This window comes from Gadus chalcogrammus, chromosome 4 (genome assembly GCF_026213295.1).
Source record: "Gadus chalcogrammus isolate NIFS_2021 chromosome 4, NIFS_Gcha_1.0, whole genome shotgun sequence".
Taxonomy (NCBI): domain Eukaryota; kingdom Metazoa; phylum Chordata; class Actinopteri; order Gadiformes; family Gadidae; genus Gadus; species Gadus chalcogrammus.
This window is the reverse complement of record NC_079415.1, coordinates 36,388,252-36,406,882: the sequence shown is the minus strand read 5'-3', so window position 1 is coordinate 36,406,882 and position 18,631 is coordinate 36,388,252. Positions and strand designations below refer to the sequence as shown.

General features: G+C 45.5%; 1 protein-coding gene across 1 annotated transcript; it reads right to left on the bottom strand.

Annotated features, from left to right (window-relative positions):
• Positions 1-2,977: 2,977 nt before the first annotated feature.
• iqcb1 (IQ motif containing B1) lies at positions 2,978-16,297 on the bottom strand. The gene is made up of 14 exons (XM_056589239.1): positions 16,059-16,297; positions 14,113-14,311; positions 13,473-13,590; positions 13,231-13,315; positions 12,990-13,089; positions 12,595-12,767; positions 12,358-12,467; positions 11,432-11,550; positions 11,242-11,308; positions 9,831-9,906; positions 8,575-8,723; positions 7,115-7,243; positions 6,506-6,656; positions 2,978-4,752 (listed from the first exon to the last, which is right to left on the bottom strand). Exons 1-14 carry the CDS (start codon positions 16,153-16,155, stop codon positions 4,511-4,513), a joined length of 1,815 nt encoding a protein of 604 aa, XP_056445214.1. The 5' UTR covers positions 16,156-16,297; the 3' UTR covers positions 2,978-4,510.
• Positions 16,298-18,631: the final 2,334 nt, after the last annotated feature.

Below are 18,631 nucleotides of genomic sequence, written 5' to 3'. Positions count from 1 at the left end.
TTCGAGAGCAAATGCCCAGAAAAACGGCGGGAGTTGTTTTCCTGATTCCTGATCTAAATGATCATCTTTTATGCAAAGAAAACTATAAATTTTCATGAAGAAGTTTGATAATGTTAGGTTTTATGTGAGGCCGCTTTGTGAACTACAGCGCTTCGCTGCTCTCAACGCGAATAATATACGTCACCAGCCGCACTCGGAACTCCGAGAGTCGCAGGGAGCGTGACGGCACATACGAGACGTGTTTAGTTTAGTTTAGTTTAGTTTAGTTTAGTTTAGTGTTTTCTCTACAGCCTGTAACTGAACTATTGCACAATAAACGGTCAAACTCTAACCCTAACCACAAAATTATCATTTAAATCCACAAACATCATATGTGTATTCCGGGGCATATAAAGACTGGGACCAGAAGATAATTACTTTCTCTCCATTGAAACCCATTCATATTTTTCGATCTCATAGGTCCCTACCAGAAGGGGCATGACTTCGCCACTCTATAGGTGTGGCCCAGGTTTCCTGGCGAGGGGTGGAGCTACGCAGGGTTTATTGGTGAGGGGCGGAGCTACGCAGGGTTTATTGGAGAGGGGCGGAGCTACGCAGGGTTTCCTGGTTAGGGGCGGAGCTACGCAGGGTTTATTGGTGAGGGGCGGAGCTACGCAGTGTTTCCTGGTTAGGGGCGGAGCTACGCAGGGTTTATTGGTGAGGGGCGGAGCTACGCAGGGTTTATTGGTGTTGTGAGGGGCGGAGCTACGCAGGGTTTATTGGTGTTGAGGGGTGGAGCTACGCAGAGTTTATCCCAGGCACTCATTGAGTGCCAAGAGGAAGGATTCAGCAGAGAAGTTTAACGAATGTATTTCTACCATGGGCAGTCCCTAGACGGTCAATTTAAACCAGACACTTTATTTAAGCTCGCCTTCCGACAAGCTTGGGGAAAAGTAGAGTTTGTGTGTGCGATTCAGTTGTCCTATTTCTAGAGGTCGGTTTAGTTTGGTATTAATCAGATATAGTCCAGTCAACTAGACGGTTTAGTTTGGTATTAATCAGATATAGTCCAGTAAACTAGACGGTTTAGTTTGGTATTAATCAGATATAGTCCAGTAAACTAGACGGTTTAGTTTGGTATTAATCAGATATAGTCCAGTAAACTAGACGGTTTAGTTTGGTATTGCGGTAATCAGATAGAGTGGCAGACTGCAGGGAGGAGTGAGTGGTAGGTCTGGCAACCTGCTGGCTCCACCCCCAGGCCTTACATGGACTTCCTCCCCTTAACGAGGTGTGCCTGGGGATCATTGAGCGGGAGGGCTGGGGCTTAAGAGGGCTAGCACCCCAATGGACAACACCCTCTCATTCGCACCCCATATTCACAACATCACCCGGACTGCATTCTTCCACCTCCGCAACATCGCCAGACTCCGCCCATCACTGACCCAATCCAGCACTGAAATCCTAGTTCACTCATTTGTCACATCACGCATAGACTACTGCAACGCCCTCCTCACCGGACTCCCCACCAAACTCATCAACAGACTGCAGATCATTCAGAACTCAGCCGCCCGGATCATCACCCGCACCAAATCATCTGACCACATCACCCCTGTCCTCATTCAACTTCACTGGCTCCCAGTACACTACCGCATCCAATACAAAACCCTACTCCTCACCTTCAAAGCTCTCCACAACCTAGCCCCCAATTATCTCTGCGACCTCCTCCAAGAATACACTCCCTCCCGCTCCCTCCGCTCAACCTCTGCTGGACTACTATGTATCCCCACATCACGACTCACTTCAATGGGTGCCCGGTCATTCAGCTGTTCAGCACCCAGGCTCTGGAACTCCCTCCCCCCACACATAAAACAGTCAGACACCATTACAACCTTCAAGTCACAACTCAAAACTCACCTGTTCAAACTCGCACACAACGTCTAACTGATCACTGTTTTGATTGTTTTTTTTTGTTTTGTTTTGTCTTGTTTTTGTTTTATTTATTTCTTATTGCTTATGTTTACTTATTTATTTATTTATTAATTTTTTCCACAATGTCTTGTTTTTTTTTAAAAAATGTATGATGAATATATGCTCTGTAAGGTGACCTTGGGTGTTTTGAAAGGCGCCTCTAAATTAAATGTATTATTATTATTATTATAGCAAACCGACCTGGGATGGGGGGCTAGGGCGAGCAGACTACAGGCAGTGTGGTCTAGTCTGTGGTCGCCTGGAAGCACGGTACGGCCTACGAGGGAGAGACAGATGGAAAGGGTTGGACTGGATCATAAAGGATTTGGACAGCCCTTTTCCCACCCTGGTTGTGTTTACTGGTTGAATAAACCATCCTAAGTTGAACCTGCTTTGAGTCTTGTGTCGGTATTATCGATTCAACTTGGTGGCGTGGACACCCCCCACACACTGGCCCGCTACAATAGTAAACATAGTAAAACAAGTTATCCATCCGAGGAATACTTACCACCAGCCATCTTATTGTGAAACAATGGAAGCTGCTCCTGTAGAAGCCACAAGTTAAAGAAACGTTTGGAAAAAACGTTTTTTATTCGTGGCCATTTATAAGCACTGCATTGAACATTGCCCACAATCCTGAAGACAGGACGTCTTGATTGGTGGAGCTCGCTGTAACCATGGAAACGTTTACCGCCGGCGCGAAAGTCAAGCCGTCGATGAGTGCTGCCCTGAACGGACCGTTAACCACAGAGCCTTCATGACGGAGGACCAGCGTCCACTGGGTGGAAACCAGTACAGGTCGGACTGGACTGGAGTGAGGACCAGCGTCCACTGGGTGGAAACCAGTACAGGTCGGACTGGACTGGAGTGAGGACCAGCGTCCAATGGGTGGAAACCAGTACAGGTCGGACTGGACTGGAGTGAGGACCAGCGTCCACTGGGTGGAAACCAGTACAGGTCGGACTGGACTGGAGTGAGGACCAGCGTCCACTGGGAGGAAACCAGTACAGGTCGGACAGGACTGGAGTGAGGGCCAGCGCCCACTGGGTGGAAACCAGTACAGGTCGGACTGGAATGGAGTGAGGACCAGCGTCCACTGGGTGGAAACCAGTACAGGTCGGACAGGACTGGAGTGAGGACCAGCGTCCACTGGGAGGAAACCAGTACGGGTCAGACTGGACTGGAGTGAGGACCAGCGTCCACTGGGAGGAAACCAGTACAGGTCGGACTGGAGTGGGGACCAGTGTGAAGGAGAAGACTACAGGGCATTGGTAAGCTTAGCATGCTCGCTAGTTAGCTGAGAGAGTTGTACTAATCTTGTCTGCCGCAGTGAGTAGTAAGAATAAATCAAATAAAACCTATATGATATAGCAGTGCTATGTAGTAGTTTGGGTCGGATAAAGGCTAGGAGTGCATCATGTTGAAAGAGCACGTAACTGAACTCACATGTTTTAAAAACGGTAGAACCGCACACACACACACTTTCTGAAGTCAATGCAGAAAAATAAATGGGAGAGATCTACTTCCAGACCCAGAGCCGTTCAGAAATGGGGCGTTCCCTATTGTCTATTCTCTGTATAAGTACCATAACTTAATGTATAATGCACTTTTTAAACAATGCTTTGCTGGAAGACGTCCGTTTCCGAAGTTGGCTTGCGTCTGTTGCCAACCCCCACCATCGCGTGTTTTAGGTCTTAAATATCGTTTAAAAAGTCTTCAATTTGACTTGTGAATCCTGCAGATACCCTGGGTGCGTAATTTAAGCGTACAAATGATGTATGATAAAGAGCATCATCACAAGCCATTCCAAGGCTCCTATTATTCCAAAATGGAGGGGATGATACATCACGATTACATTAACAGCTAAGTTAACCTGGTCTACCTCTAATGAGGACTAACAGCTCAATTAACCTGGTCTACCTCTAATGCTAGCACTAAGTTAACCTAAATTAACCTGGTCTACCTTTAATACTAGCACTAAGTTAACCTAAATTAACCTGGTCTACCTCTAATGCTAGCACTAACAGCTAAATTAACCTGGTCGACCTCTAATGCTAGCACTAAATTAACCTAAATTAACCTGGTCTACCTCTAATGCTAGCACTAAGTTAACCTAAATTAACCTGGTCTACCTCTGATGCTAGCACTAAGTTAACCTAAATTAACCTGGTCTACCTCTAATGCTAGCACTAAATTAACCTAAATTAACCTGGTCTACCTCTAATGCTAGCACTAAGTTAACCTAAATTAACCTGGTCTACCTCTGATGCTAGCACTAAGTTAACCTAAATTAACCTGGTCTACCTCTAATACTAGCACTAAGTTAACCTAAATTAACCTGGTCTACCTCTAATGCTAGCACTAAGTTAACCTAAATTAACCTGGTCTACCTCTAATACTAGCACTAAGTTAACCTAAATTAACCTGGTCTACCTCTAATGCTAGCACTAAGTTAACTTAAATTAACCTTTTTCTTAGCTCTAATGCAAACATTCAAGGTAAAGTAACAGATTCAAATACTTTAGGATTAACCAAGGTTTTAATTGATGTGTTGAATATCTTAAATTACTGGACAATCAAACTTCCAATCAGAATCCAACCCGACTTCCAGCTCTACTTGAGAGGCGGGACTTAGAGGGGAAGTGAGGTCATCAGGGTTATCCAGCCAGCTGTTCCACCAGGGCCGGCTGCCAGCCTGCAGCAATGCATCATGGGAGTGCTGGGCCCAGGCCGCCACCGGCCCGGAGCGACTGTGGAAGACCTGCACCTCTGTAGCCGTGGCAACCCCCAGGGAGGGGGCGTCTGCAGAAGAGGTAGGTCTGGTTAGGGTGGGTTAGGCCTGGTTAGGGTCAGTTAGGTCTGGTTAGGGTGGGTTAGGTCTGGTTAGGGTGGGTTAGGCCTGGTTAGGGTGGGTTAGGCCTGGTTAGGGAGGGTTAGGCCTGGTTAGGGTGGGTTTGGTCTGGTTAGGTCTGGTTAGGGTGGGTTAGGCCTGGTTAGGGTGGGTTAGCCCTGGTTAGGTCTGGTTAGGTCTGGTTAGGGTAGGTTAGGCCTGGTTAGGGTTGGTTATGCCTGGTTAGGGTGGGTAAGGCCTAGTTAGGGTGGGTTAGGCCTGGTTAGGGTGGGTTAGGCCTGGTTTGGGTGGGTTAGCCCTGGTTAGGTCTGGTTAGGGTGGGTTAGGCCTGGTTAGGGTTGGTTATGTCTGGTTAGGGTGGGTTAGGTCTGGTTAGGGTGGGTTAGGCCTGGTTAGGGTGGGTAAGGCCTGGTTAGGGTGGGTTAGGTCTGGTTAGGGTGGGTTAGGCCTGGTTAGGGTGGGTTAGGTCTGGTTAGGATGGGTAAGGCCTGGTTAGTGTGGGTTAGGGTGGGTTAGGTCTGGTTAGGGTGGGTTAGGTCTGGTTAGGGTGGGTTAGGCCTGGTTAGGGTGGGTAAGGCCTGCTTAGGGTGGGTTAGGTCTGGTTAGGGTGGGTTAGGGTGGTTAGGGTGGGTTAGGTCTGGTTAGGGTGGGTTAGGCCTGGTTAGGTGGGTTTGGTCTGGTTAGGGTGGGTTAGGTCTGGTTAGGGTGGGTTAGGTCTGGTTAGGGTGGGTTAGGTCTGGTTAGGGTGGGTTAGGTCTGGTTAGGGTGGGTTAGGTCTGGTTAGGGTGGGTTAGGCCTGGTTAGGGTGGGTTAGGTCTGGTTAGGGTGGGTTAGGCCTGGTTAGGGTGGGTTAGGCCTGGTTAGGGTGGGTTAGGCCTGGTTAGGGTGGGTTAGGCCTGGTTAGGGTGGGTTAGGCCTGGTTAGGGTGGGTTAGGCCTGGTTAGGGTTGGTTAGGCCTGGTTAGGTCGGGTTAGGGTGGGTTAGGCCTGGTTAGGGTGGGTTAGGCCTGGTTAGGGTGGGTTAGGCCTGGTTAGGGTGGGTAAGGCCTGGTTTGGGTAGGTAAGGCCTGGTTAGGCCTCGTTAGGTCTGGTTAGGGTGGGTTAGGCCTGGTTAGGGTGGGTTAGGTCTGGTTAGGGTGGGTTAGGTCTGGTTAGGGTGGGTAAGGCCTGGTTAGTGTGGGTTAGGGTGGGTTAGGTCTGGTTAGGCCTGGTTAGGGTGGGTTAGGCCTGGTTAAGGTGGGTTAGGTCTGGTTAGGGTGGGTTAGGTCTGGTTAGGGTGGGTTAGGTCTGGTTAGGGTGGGTTAGGTCTGGTTAGGTCTGCTTAGGCCTGGTTAGGGTGGGTAAGGCCTGGTTAGGGTGGGTTAGGGTCAGTTTTATTTGTATTGATACCATTTTCGAGACTCCTTATTGATCCAAGCCTTTATTGATACCACTATTGATTATTTTCTATTATTTTGTTGAAATAGAACTTTTATTATTGCTTTAATTGCTGATAAGATGATCATAGCTCAAGATAGGACATTAAACAGGTCATAATTCTACCTTTACTATCTATTTTATATTGCCGGAAAAAGAAATTTTCGCCAAAATCTCAAATCTTTTTTTTTTCAGTTAGGCCTGGTTAGGGACAGTTAGGCCTGGTTAGGGTCAGTTAGGCCTGGTTAGGGTAAGTTAGTCCTGGTTAGGGTTAGTTAGGCCTGGTTACCTGCCAGCAGGTCCAGCTGTGTGTTGGTGTGGGCCAGCAGGGCGTCTCTGTGCTGCTGTCGGCGGGCGTGGAGCTCCAGGTCAGCGGAGAGGAGGAGGCTCTGGGTCTGGAGGAACAGCTGACCGCAGGCCTGCTGGGACACAGCGCACGACTACACACAAACACACACACACACACACACACACATGCACACACACACACACATTATTGACACAGTGTACGACTAACACACACAGACACACACGTTAGATTCATGGTCTTCATGGCATGGATGATTTAAATGTTATATGGTATGTGTGGGTCACGTATAACCTGTTCTATGTATTTTATGTCGTACATTTGATCTGTATGTAGTTTATGTATTACACATCAAAGGTATACAATGTATTCATAACATGTATGTAATGTTTGCATGTTAACATGTTTCACAAAGTCAGTGTATTCATAACATGGTGTGTGTATCTAATGTATAACATGTGTCCTGAAGGGAATGTATTTATAACATGTTAGAAGGTAATGAATTGTTTACATGTTATATGCATGTCCCCATGAGATGTTGGATACATGTTGATGAATAAAAGGTTATATGAATAAACATGAAGTACATACCGGATTATGACGAACATAGTGCTCAACCTCTTTATTTAGCTCCGCCCTTCGTCTGTCCGTCAGACCAATCAATTTAAAGCACGTGGGCGGGGCCTTCAAACCTCTGCGTTTCCTCAGGAAGTTAAGAACCTGCAGAGGACAAGCAAACACGCTCACATATATATATATATACACACTAAAGAGTATATATGTATGTTATGTTTTATGTATTTATATTCATACACGATCATATACATTTGTATATACACCAGAGATGCACGGTTGGCAGATCAGGCGGATGACGTGACAAAAAATAATTTTGAATTAAATTCGGGCGGGTGGCAGTTTAACCATTCAATTTTTTTTTTTTATAGATATATTGTTCAATACACACAAACACTCCCAAAAGAAACAAAGTTTAAATTAAGTGCCGATCCATCCCATGCTGCGCCTCGTTGCAGCGCCACTCACTAAACGTCTCGTAGATGAGACTGCGCCTGGGTTATTCTGTTTCGATATTAGTTATATTTTAAAACAGCCCGTCATTGGAGCCCACCACTCGTGGAATAAGGAATTTAAAAGAGATCATGGAGTGATTTGACTCAGAAGTGACCTTCTGCAATGGCAGCGTGAGATGTTCTGAACAAATTCTACTTCTAGTTCAATAACATCCTCAGCCAAGAAAGAAGGTAACAATTTTTTTTGGACAACTTTTTGCAATGCAAGCAGACAAGTTATGGGGTTGTTATGTACAATAAAAAAGGTGAACATGCATGTTTCAATGTTGTGCGTGGGAATTTTAGAGTGAATAGGCTCAAGTCTGCGTTTCTTTGATATCAAGGCTTTCTTTTTTTTTGCAAAAAATAATTGTGATGCGGTGGCGGATAAAATAATAGCCCATCCACACATCTCTAAAATACACATATGTTTCTCTACATTCCAATTTAATACCTTTTTAATATCCTTTATACAGAATAATATGACATAATACCTTTATTAATATCCTTTATATCGATGAAAACAATATCCAGAGTTTGAGATCTCAACAATGGGAAATTGAATGTTTCCCGCTATCTCGGGATATAAAATGTGTATTTTATATCCCGAGATAGCGAACCAATCAAATTGCGCCATTTTAGGAGGTTCACGTGTAGCATAAACTAACGTATATTAATAATAATACCTTCATTAATATTATCATTTATATAGTATCATTATATATAATAATAATGCCTTTATGAATACTATCCTTTATATAGTATAATATTTGTACTTAATAATAATACCTTTATTAATGTACATATTAACTTTACATACTAAAATATTAATATCCTTTATACAGTATAAAATAACAGAATAATAATATCTTTATTAGCACAAACCTTTATAGTGTGTGTGTGTGTGTGTGTGTGTGTGTGTGTGTGTGTGTGTGTGTGTGTGTGTGTGTGTGTGTGTGTGTGTGTGTGTGTGTGTGTGTGTACCGCTCTCTGCAGGGTGCTCGCTGCACGGTGCTGTGTGTGTGCGTGACGGAGTGTGTGGAAGCTCCTCTCCTCCCGGTGCCCTCGCCACCATCTCTGGATCGCCACGGCAGCAGAACCCTCCAGCTGGTGCTGGTACCTCCGGACCAGCGCTAGAACAATGACATCATCAGTCAGTCACTGGTACCATAATGAAATCATCAGTCAGTCACTGGTACCTAGAATAATGACATCATCAGTCAGTCACTGGTACCATAATGACATAATCAGTCAGTCACTGGTACCTCTGGACCAGCGCTAGAAAACTGACAACATCAGTCATTCACTGGTACCATAATGACATCATCAGTCAGTCACTGGTACCATAATGACATCATCAGTCAGTCACTGGTACCTAGAATAATGACATCATCAGTCAGTAACTGGTACCTCCGGACCAGCGCTAGAACAATGACATCATCAGTCAGTCACTGGTACCTAGAATAATGACATCATCAGTCAGTAACTGGTACCTCCAGACCTGCGCTAGAATAATGACATCATCAGTCAGTAACTGGTACCATAATGACATCATCAGTCAGTAACTGGTACCTCCAGACCTGCGTTAGAATAATGACATCATCATTCAGTAACTGGTACCATAATGACATCATCAGTCAGTAACTGGTACCTAGAATAATGACACCATCAGTCAGTAACTGGTACCTAGAATAATGACATCATCAGTCAGTAACTGGTACCTAGAATAATGACATCATCAGTCAGTCACTGGTACCTCTGGACAAGCGCTAGAATAATGACATCATCAGTCAGTAACAGGTACCTAGAATAATGACATCATCAGTCAGTCACTGGTACCTAGAATAATGACATCATCAGTCAGTCACTGGTACCTAGAATAATGAAATCATCAGTCAGTAACTGGTACCTAGAATAATGACATAATCAGTCAGTAACTGGTACCTAGAATAATGACATCATCTGTCAGTAACTGGTACCTAGAATAATGACATCATCAGTCAGTCACTGGTACCATAATGACATCATCAGTCAGTCACTGGTACCTAGAATAATGACATCATCAGTCAGTAACTGGTACCCCTGGACCAGCGCTGGAACAATGACATCAGTAGGGATGTTATCAATCAGTAACTGATGTATTGAGGTTATGTATGTATTCTACTAGCTAGTTAGGGTTAGGTATGAGAAGATGTACTTTACCAGCTGGTTAGGGTTAGGTAGGAGGTAATGTATTTTACCAGCTGGTAGAAGGTGAAGCAGCTGTTTCTGCTTCTGGTGGAAACGCCTTCTGGCTCGTTGTCTCCTCAAATATACCTGGAACCCAAACAAACACACAAACACACAAACACACCAACACAAACACACACACACACCAACACAAACACACACCAACACAAACACACACACAAACACACACCACACAAACACACCAACACAAACACACACCAACACAAACACACACCACACAAACACACACCCACGCAAACAGAGAGACCCGATTTATCCTGGTATCTTACATTAAGCCACACCCACCTGGTATCTGCGCTACACATTAAGCCACTCCCACCTGGTATCTGCGCTACACATTAAGCCACACCCACCTGGTATCTGCGCTACACATTAAGCCACTCCCACCTGGTATCTGCGCTACACATTAAGCCACTCCCACCTGGTATCTACGCTACACATTAAGCCACTCCCACCTGGTATCTGTGCTACACATTAAGCCACACCCACCTGGTATGTGCGCTACACATTAAGCCACACCCACCTGGTATCTGCGCTACACATTAAGCCACTCCCACTTGGTATCTGCCCTACACATTAAGCCACTCCCACCTGGTATCTGCTCTACACATTAAGCCACTCCCACCTGGTATCTGAGCTACACATTTAGCCACACCCACCTGGTATCTTACATTAAGCCACTCCCACCTGGTATCTGCCCTACACATTAAGTCACTCCCGCCTGGTATCTGAGCAACACATTGAGCCACACCCACCTGGTATCTGCGCTACACATTAAGCCACTCCCACCTGGTATCTGCCCTACACATTAAGCCACTCCCGCCTGGTATCTGAGCTACACATTAAGCCACACCCACCTGGTATCTGCCCTACACATTAAGCCACTCCCGCCTGGTATCTGAGCTACACATTAAGCCACTCCCACCTGGTATCTGAGCTACAGATTAAGCCACTCCCACCTGGTATCTGGCCTACACATTAAGCCACTCCCACCTGGTATCTGAGCTACACATTAAGCCACTCCCACCTGGTATCTGCGCTACACATTAAGCCACTCCCACCTGGTATCTGCGCTACACATTAAGCCACACCCACCTGGTATCTGAGCTGCACATTAAGCCACTCCCACCTGGTATCTGTGCTAGACATTAAGCCACACCCACCTGGTATCTGCGCTACACATTAAGCCACTCCCACCTGGTATCTGAGCTACACATTAAGCCACTCCCACCTAGTATCTACCCTACACATTAAGCCACACCCACCTGGTATCTGCGCTACACATTAAGCCACTCCCACCTGGTATCTGAGCTACACATTATGCCACTCCCACCTGGTATCTGCGCTACATAATAAGCCACTCCCATCTGGTATCTGAGCTACACATTAAGCCACTCCCACCTGGTATTTGAGCTCTGCTTCCCAACGATTCGTCTGTTCCAGAAGTTTTCGCTGATGGACCTTCGCCCTGAGCCAGACAGGTAGACAGATGGAGAGACAGACATGTAGATATGTTAAGGGACAGACAGGATGAGAGACAGACAGGTTGGCATGTTGAGGGACGGACGGACGGACGGACGGACGGACAGACCTGTATTTCCTCTGCAGGAGGCCAACCGCTCTGGGCAGGTTCTTGATTCTATTTCTGGTCACATGACCTCTCCACGCGGCCTGGATCACACAGGCGGCCCGCACGCGCTCACAACACGCCTGCACGGAGTGAGCACACTACGTTAGCACGCGCTCACAACACGCCTGCACAAGGTGAGCATGCTACATTAGCATGTTAGCACGCGCTAACAACACGCCTGCACAGAGTGAGCACACTACGTTAGCACGCGCTCACAACCCGCCTGCACACGGTGAGCATCCTACATTAGCATGTTAGCACGCGCTCACAACACGCCTGCACAGAGTGAGCACACTACGTTAGCACGCGCTCACAACCCGCCTGCACACGGTGAGCATGCTAGATTAGCATGTTAGCACGCGCTCACAGCACGCCTGCACACAGTGAGCACGCTACGTTAGCACGTGCTCACAACCCGCCTGCACACGGTGAGCATGCTACATACGCATGTTAGCACGCGCTCACAGCACGCCTGCACACAGTGAGCACGCTACGTTAGCTTGTTAGCGCACGCTCACAACACGCCAGCACACAGTGAGCACGCTACGTTAGCATACGCTCACAACACGTCTGCACAGAGAGAGCACGCTATGTTAGCATGTTAGCACACGCTCACAACAAGCCTGCACACAGTGAGCACGCTACGTTAGCATGTTAGCACACGCTTACAACACAGGGAGCACGCTACGTTAGCACGTGCCCACAACACGCCTGCACACAGTAAGCAAGCTACGTTAGCATGCTCACTGTGTGCACGCGCTCACACAGTTAGCACGTTAGCTATCAACACGCCTACACACACAGTGAGCACGCTACGTTAGCATGTTAGCTATCAATGCCACAACAACCAATTAGCATGTTATTATTAATAAAACAACTGTACAGACCTGGGTGTTTTCTGCTGTGGGCCAATCAGAATGAAGGATTGCAATGAGCTGATCGACCTCTTGCTTGAAGCCCCGCCTCCTCCAGTCTTTGTTGAGAAGGCGGTCCAAACCTGTCAATCAGGTGGAGTTATTTGGTAACAATGTTTGGCATCACTATGACGTCACTCTGTTCCTCTCTTTCCTTCGTTCTGACGTCATGGATCATAGGTGGAGGACGTGACATCACCCTCTTCTTACCTGGGAAGGTGCGGAGGAGGGCGTGGCGTGGCCTGTCCAGCTGATTGGCTATTAGGACAAGCAAGCCAATGCAAGCTCCGCCCACTGCGTTGTCAGAGCTGACAGCCAACTGGCCGACAGCGTCGTTCATCAACAGGAGCACGGAGTCGTCACTCAACCCCGACAGGAAGTCACTGCTCAGGTAAAGCCAAAGACAGTTCACTTAACTTAAGGTAAGGTAAGGTTACGTTAAGATAAATTAAGTTGTGGCAAGGGTTAAAGGGAGATAAGAGTAAAGGTAAGATAAGTTAAGAGGAAAGGAAAGAAAAGTTAAGTTATGGCAAGAGTAAGGGTCAGACAGGTTAAGTTAAAGTAAGGGTCAGACAGACAGGTGGAGAGACAGGCAGACCGGTTACCTGCTGGTTCTGCAGATTTGACTCCACAGTGAAACGCAGACCAGAGAGATGATGACGTCATCGCACACCTGCATCCTCTCATAATACAGAGAGCTCAGAACTAGAGGGAGGAACATGGTTACTATGGTAACAGGTGGTGTCTGGTACCCGTGGTGAAACATGGGAACTATGGTGACTGCCCGTGTCTATTATCTCTGGTGCACCGTGGTCACTATGGTAACGATGGTAGCTCATGGTCTACCTTGAGGGGTGAGACAGCTGTGGGCCCCGAGGAGCCACCCCACCGAATCCATTACCGTCCTATAGAGAGAGAGACACTCTGTTCTCTGCCGCACAGACGGACGGACAGACAGACAGACAGACAGACAGACAGACAGACAGACAGACAGACAGACAGACAGTTAGGCAGACAGACAGACCGACAGGTACTCAGAGAGACAGGTAGTCAGGCCAGCAGGGAGACAGACACACATAGAGAGGTACCTCTGCTACTTGAGTCATCAGCCTGCAAGCCAATGAAAGCAGTCCCTCCATGACCGACGGCAGCAGCCTGTAGAATGCCTTCTGGTCTTTGTCAGGCTCCGCCCCCACACAGCAGGAACTAGAAGAATGAAATACATCGGGCTCAGCTTTAGAACTGGTTCACCTGTCAGCTGGTACACCTGGTTCACCAGTACACCTGTCGGCTGGTACACCTGTCGGCTGGTTAACCTGTCGGCTAGTACACCTGTCAGCTGGTTGACCCGGTTCACCTGGTACAGCTGTCGGCTGGTACACCTGTCGGCTGGTTCACCTGGTTCACCTGGTACAGCTGTCAGCTGGTACACCTGTCGGCTGGTTCACCTGGTGCACCTGTCAGCTGGTTCACCTGGTACAACTGTCACCTGGTTCACCCGTCACCTGGTCCACCTGGTTCACCTGGTTCACGTGTCACTTGGTTCAGCCGTCACCTGGTCCACCTGGTTCACCCGTCACCTGGTCCACCTGGTTCACCTGTCAGCTGGTCCACCTGGTTCACCTGTCAGCTGGTCCACCTGGTTCACCTGTCAGCTGGTTCAGCTGTCACCTGGTCCACCTGGTTCAGCTGTCAGCTGCTGTCAGGATGAGCCTATAGCAGCCTCACCTGAGGATCTGGCCCAGGTGCACAGCGTTCCTCCAGGTCTCCATGGTGAGGCTCTCCGGCTGCAGTGCATCAGTCTCCATGGTAACATGCTCCAGGCTCATGGCTGCTAAGCAGAAGTCCAGGATGTGGGCGTCGACCAGACGCCTCTTCAGACCGGCCAGGTCCTGGGTTGGACCGACCGACCCCCTGGTCAGGGCCTCTGCAACATCAACCAATCAGATCACTGCCTCTACAACATCAGCCAATCAGATCACTGCCTCTGCAACATCAACAAATCAGATCACTGCCTCTACAACATCAACCAATCAGATCACTGCCTCTACAACATCAGCCAATCGGATCACTGCCTCTACAACATCAACCAATCGGATCACTGCCTCTACAACATTAGCCAATCAGATCAATACCTCTACATCTACAACATCAACAAATCGGATCACTGCCTCTACAACATCAACCAATCAGATTACTGCCTCTACAACATCAGCCAATCAGATCACTGCCTCTACATCTAAACAACAACCAATCAGATCACTGTGTCTACGCAACAACCAATCAGATCACTGCGTCTACACAACAACCAATCAGATCACTGCGTCGACACAACAACCAATCAGATCACTGTGTCTACACAACAACCAATCAGATCACTGTGTCTACACAACAACCAATCAGATCACTGTGTCTACACAACAACTAATCAGATCACTGCCTCTACAACATCAACCAATCCGATCAATGTTTCTTCACAACAACCAATCAGATCACTGTGTCTACACAACAACAAATACAGAACAGAGATACATGAACCAGTCAGCCCAGAGATACATAAACCAGTCAGCCCAGAGATACATGAACCAGTCAGCCCAGAGATACATGAACCAGTCAGCCCAGAGATACATGAACCAGTCAGCCCAGAGATACATGAACCAGTCAGCCCACAGAAACATAAACCAGTCAGCCGACAGATACATGAACCAGTCAGCCCAGAGAAACATAAACCAGTCAGCCCAGAGATACATAAACCAGTCAGCCCACAGATACATAATGCAGTCTGCCCAGTCAATCCATAATACTCCCCCCCTAGGGTTGGTTAAATACTACACAACAATACTAGTGGTGATAACCATCAACACAACAATACTATTGGTGATAACCCATCAACACAACAATACTAGTGGTGAACCCATCAACACAACAATACTAGTGGTGATAAACCATCAACACAACAATACTAGTGGTGATAACCCATCAACACAACAATACTAGTGGTGATAATCCATCAAAACAACAATACTAGTGGTGATAAAATCCATCAACACAACAATACTAGTGGTGACAACCCATCAACACAACAATGCTAGTGGTGATGATAACCCATCAACACAACAATACTAGTGGTGATAAATAACCCATCAACACAACAATATTAGTGGTGATAAACCATCAACACAACAATACTAGTGGTGATAAACCATCAACACAACAATACTAGTGGTGATAGACTATCAACACAACAATACTAGTGGTGATAACCCATCAACACAACAATACTAGTGGTGATGATAACCCAACAACACAACAATACTAGTGGTGGTAAGGTAACCCATCAACACAACAATACGAGTGGTGATAAACCATCAACACAACAATACTAGTGGTGATGATAACCCATCAACACAAAAGGTTTCACATGCGTAGAGACGCATCAAGATATGAATAAAATATTAGAAATTAACCTTTTAGTGTGGAGAACCAAATACTTAATACCTGTATTGTGAAAAACAAACGTAATACCTTGTAGTTGGGAGAACTAAATATGTAATATGTAATGTGTAATATGTAATGTAGAACGTTGAATGGTAATATGTAACGTGTAACATATAACATGTTATGTGTAATGTGTAACGTTTAATGGTAATATGTCATTTGTAATGTCTAATTACCTCGCAGTGTGTGGAGGACTAAAGTCGTCTTCTCTTCAGGAGCTAACGTCGCGTCGTCAACCAGATTCTTCAGCTCCACAACAACTTTATTTTCCATGTTTTTAATCTCAGTCAGGTTGGTCAAATGTATATTTATATATATATATAGACATCATAGATATGTAAATGGCTTAATATATTATTATCCAACATGCGACGATGTCTTTCGTCATCGGAATAAGACGTTTAATCTCTTTCGTCATCGCAATGCGACGTAAATTATTGAATATTTATGCAGTTTGGATAATAGACCACAAGATGGCAGCATTACACTAAATACTCATTAATGATTTGATTGATAAAGAAATACTTTGCTATTTTAGCAGAAAGTCGACTGAAAATTATTCGGATTTATACTAAAAACCAGACACGATCATACTTATAATATATTCATCTTTGAATCTCTTGATTATCACTGATGGGTTTTGATACTTCGCCCACTGCCTTGTTCACCTGATATTTCAGCTATTTCCGCACACCCCAACGAACACCGTTCCTCCGGAAGTCCCGCCCTCTTTGCCTGTAGAGCTTGTAAGTACGCCCCCTCCGGTAGACCCCGGAGTCAATGTGATCGGAAATATGAATGGGTTTCAATGGAGAGAAAGTAATTATCTTCCGGTCGCAGTCTTTATATGCCCCGGATTACACGTATGTTGTTTGTGGATTTAAATGATACTTTTTCATCCCAAGAGATGGACCATTTATTGTGCAATTGTTCAGTTAAAGGCTGTATAAAAAACAATGAGAAAGACTACACGTCTCGTATGTGACGTCGCGCTCTGGACCAGACCGACAATCTCCCCATCGGCATAACTAAAACTCTCAACATGCCCCGAATTATAATGTTTTTCACCACTTTGGGTGACACTGTCGTTTTTATCAAATGAAACATGAGGGATGACACTGTCGTTTTTCTTTTGTCGTCATGAAAAAAAACATAAGCGGTAACAGTGTTGTTTTTTAATTGTCGTCGTGAAAAAAAACATAAGGGGTAACACTGTTTTTTTTATTGGTCGTCATGAAAAAAAAAAACATAAGGGGTAGCACTATCGTTTTTTATTGGTCAACATGGAAAAAAACATAAGGGGTAACACTGTTGCTTTTCTTTGTTCGTCATGAAAAAAAACACAAGGGGTAACACTGTCGTATTTTGTTGGTCGTCATGAAAAAAAACATAAGGGGTAACACTGTATTTTTTATTGGTCGTCATGAAAAAAACACAAGGGGTAACACTCTCGTTTTTACCAAATGAAACATAAGGGGTAACACTGTCGATATTTATCCATTAAATCAAAGGGGGTAACACTGTCGTTTTTATCAAATGAAACACAAGGTGTAACACTGTTGTTTTTGATTGGTCGTCATGAAAAAAAACATAAGGGGTAACACTTGTTTTTTATTGGTCGTCATGAAAAAAAACATAAGGGGTACCACTGTCTTTTTTTATTGGTCAACATGGAAAAATCATGATGGGTTACTGTTGTATTTTATCTGCCGTTATGAAATAAACATAAGGGATAACACTGTCGATATTTATCAAATAAAACATAGGGGGTAACACTGACGTTTTTATCAAATGAAACACAAGGTGTAACACCGTTGTTTTTTATTGGTCGTCATTAATAAAAACATAAGGGGTAACACTGTTGTTTTTTATTGGTCGTCATGAAAAAAAACAAAAAAACCATAACCACTGTTGTTTTTCAATTTATGCAATACTTTGGGGGGAATTCACTTGAACTAAGTCATTTCATTTCCATAATGTAGGATACCCACCTCCGTTCAGTAGGACGCCCCACTTCTCCAGAAGGGAACGTATCCCGCGCTTCACTGCTTCATCAGATGAATTAGTTATTAGAACTGCTTGCGATGGTTGAACATGAGCGAGAATGTGTAGGGTGATGTTTATAATTGTAAGCTATATCGTAATGCAAATGTTAGAATTGGTGTTAAGTTCGCCTCTTGGTGCTAGCTGTTCCCTTTAGTCCATCAATGAAATGGGCAGCCATTCGGGTAGATTTACCTCTGCATGAAACTCTGAGCCCAAACCCCGACCCTACGGTGTTCAAAGCACCTTCCTCCGAACTCAACGTCCGAACCTCGGAACCTCCCGGGAACTCAGACCGTTTTGAAGGTGGCATGCGTCCGACCTAACGTGGTCGGAACGGGACGTGTTTCTGACTAGTTCCGGCGGATCTTATCAAGTCTTGTGCATTCATGCGCTCAAATGCAGGCGGTCTGAAAGTCAGCCAAATCAGCTCTTAAATATTACTGGCATCATCTTGGAGATCAATAGGCTTTATTTAGCAGGTTGTCAGAGGTGTAACAGTAGTTATCTTTTCAACATTGTAATCAGGATACCTCATAACATATACAACTATTATACACATAATATATGATATATGATAGTTCATGACATGACTTTATAACAAGATCTCTTTCATAACGTAACATTTCAGCATAACATTTCATACAAGATTACATCATTTTATGACGAGATTTCATAATGAAATTTCAGAATAACGTTTCAGAAT

Excerpts from the sequence above, each read along its gene's own strand:
- iqcb1 (XM_056589239.1), bottom strand. The coding sequence starts at position 16,155 with ATGGAAAATAAAGTTGTTGTGGAGCTGAAGAATCTGGTTGACGACGCG. Across the intron at positions 7,244-8,574 it reads CGAGCACCCTGCAGAGAGCG|GTTCTTAACTTCCTGAGGAA; the intron begins GTACACACACAC and ends TGTCCTCTGCAG. Across the intron at positions 6,657-7,114 it reads ACTATGTTCGTCATAATCCG|TCGTGCGCTGTGTCCCAGCA; the intron begins GTATGTACTTCA and ends GTTTGTGTGTAG.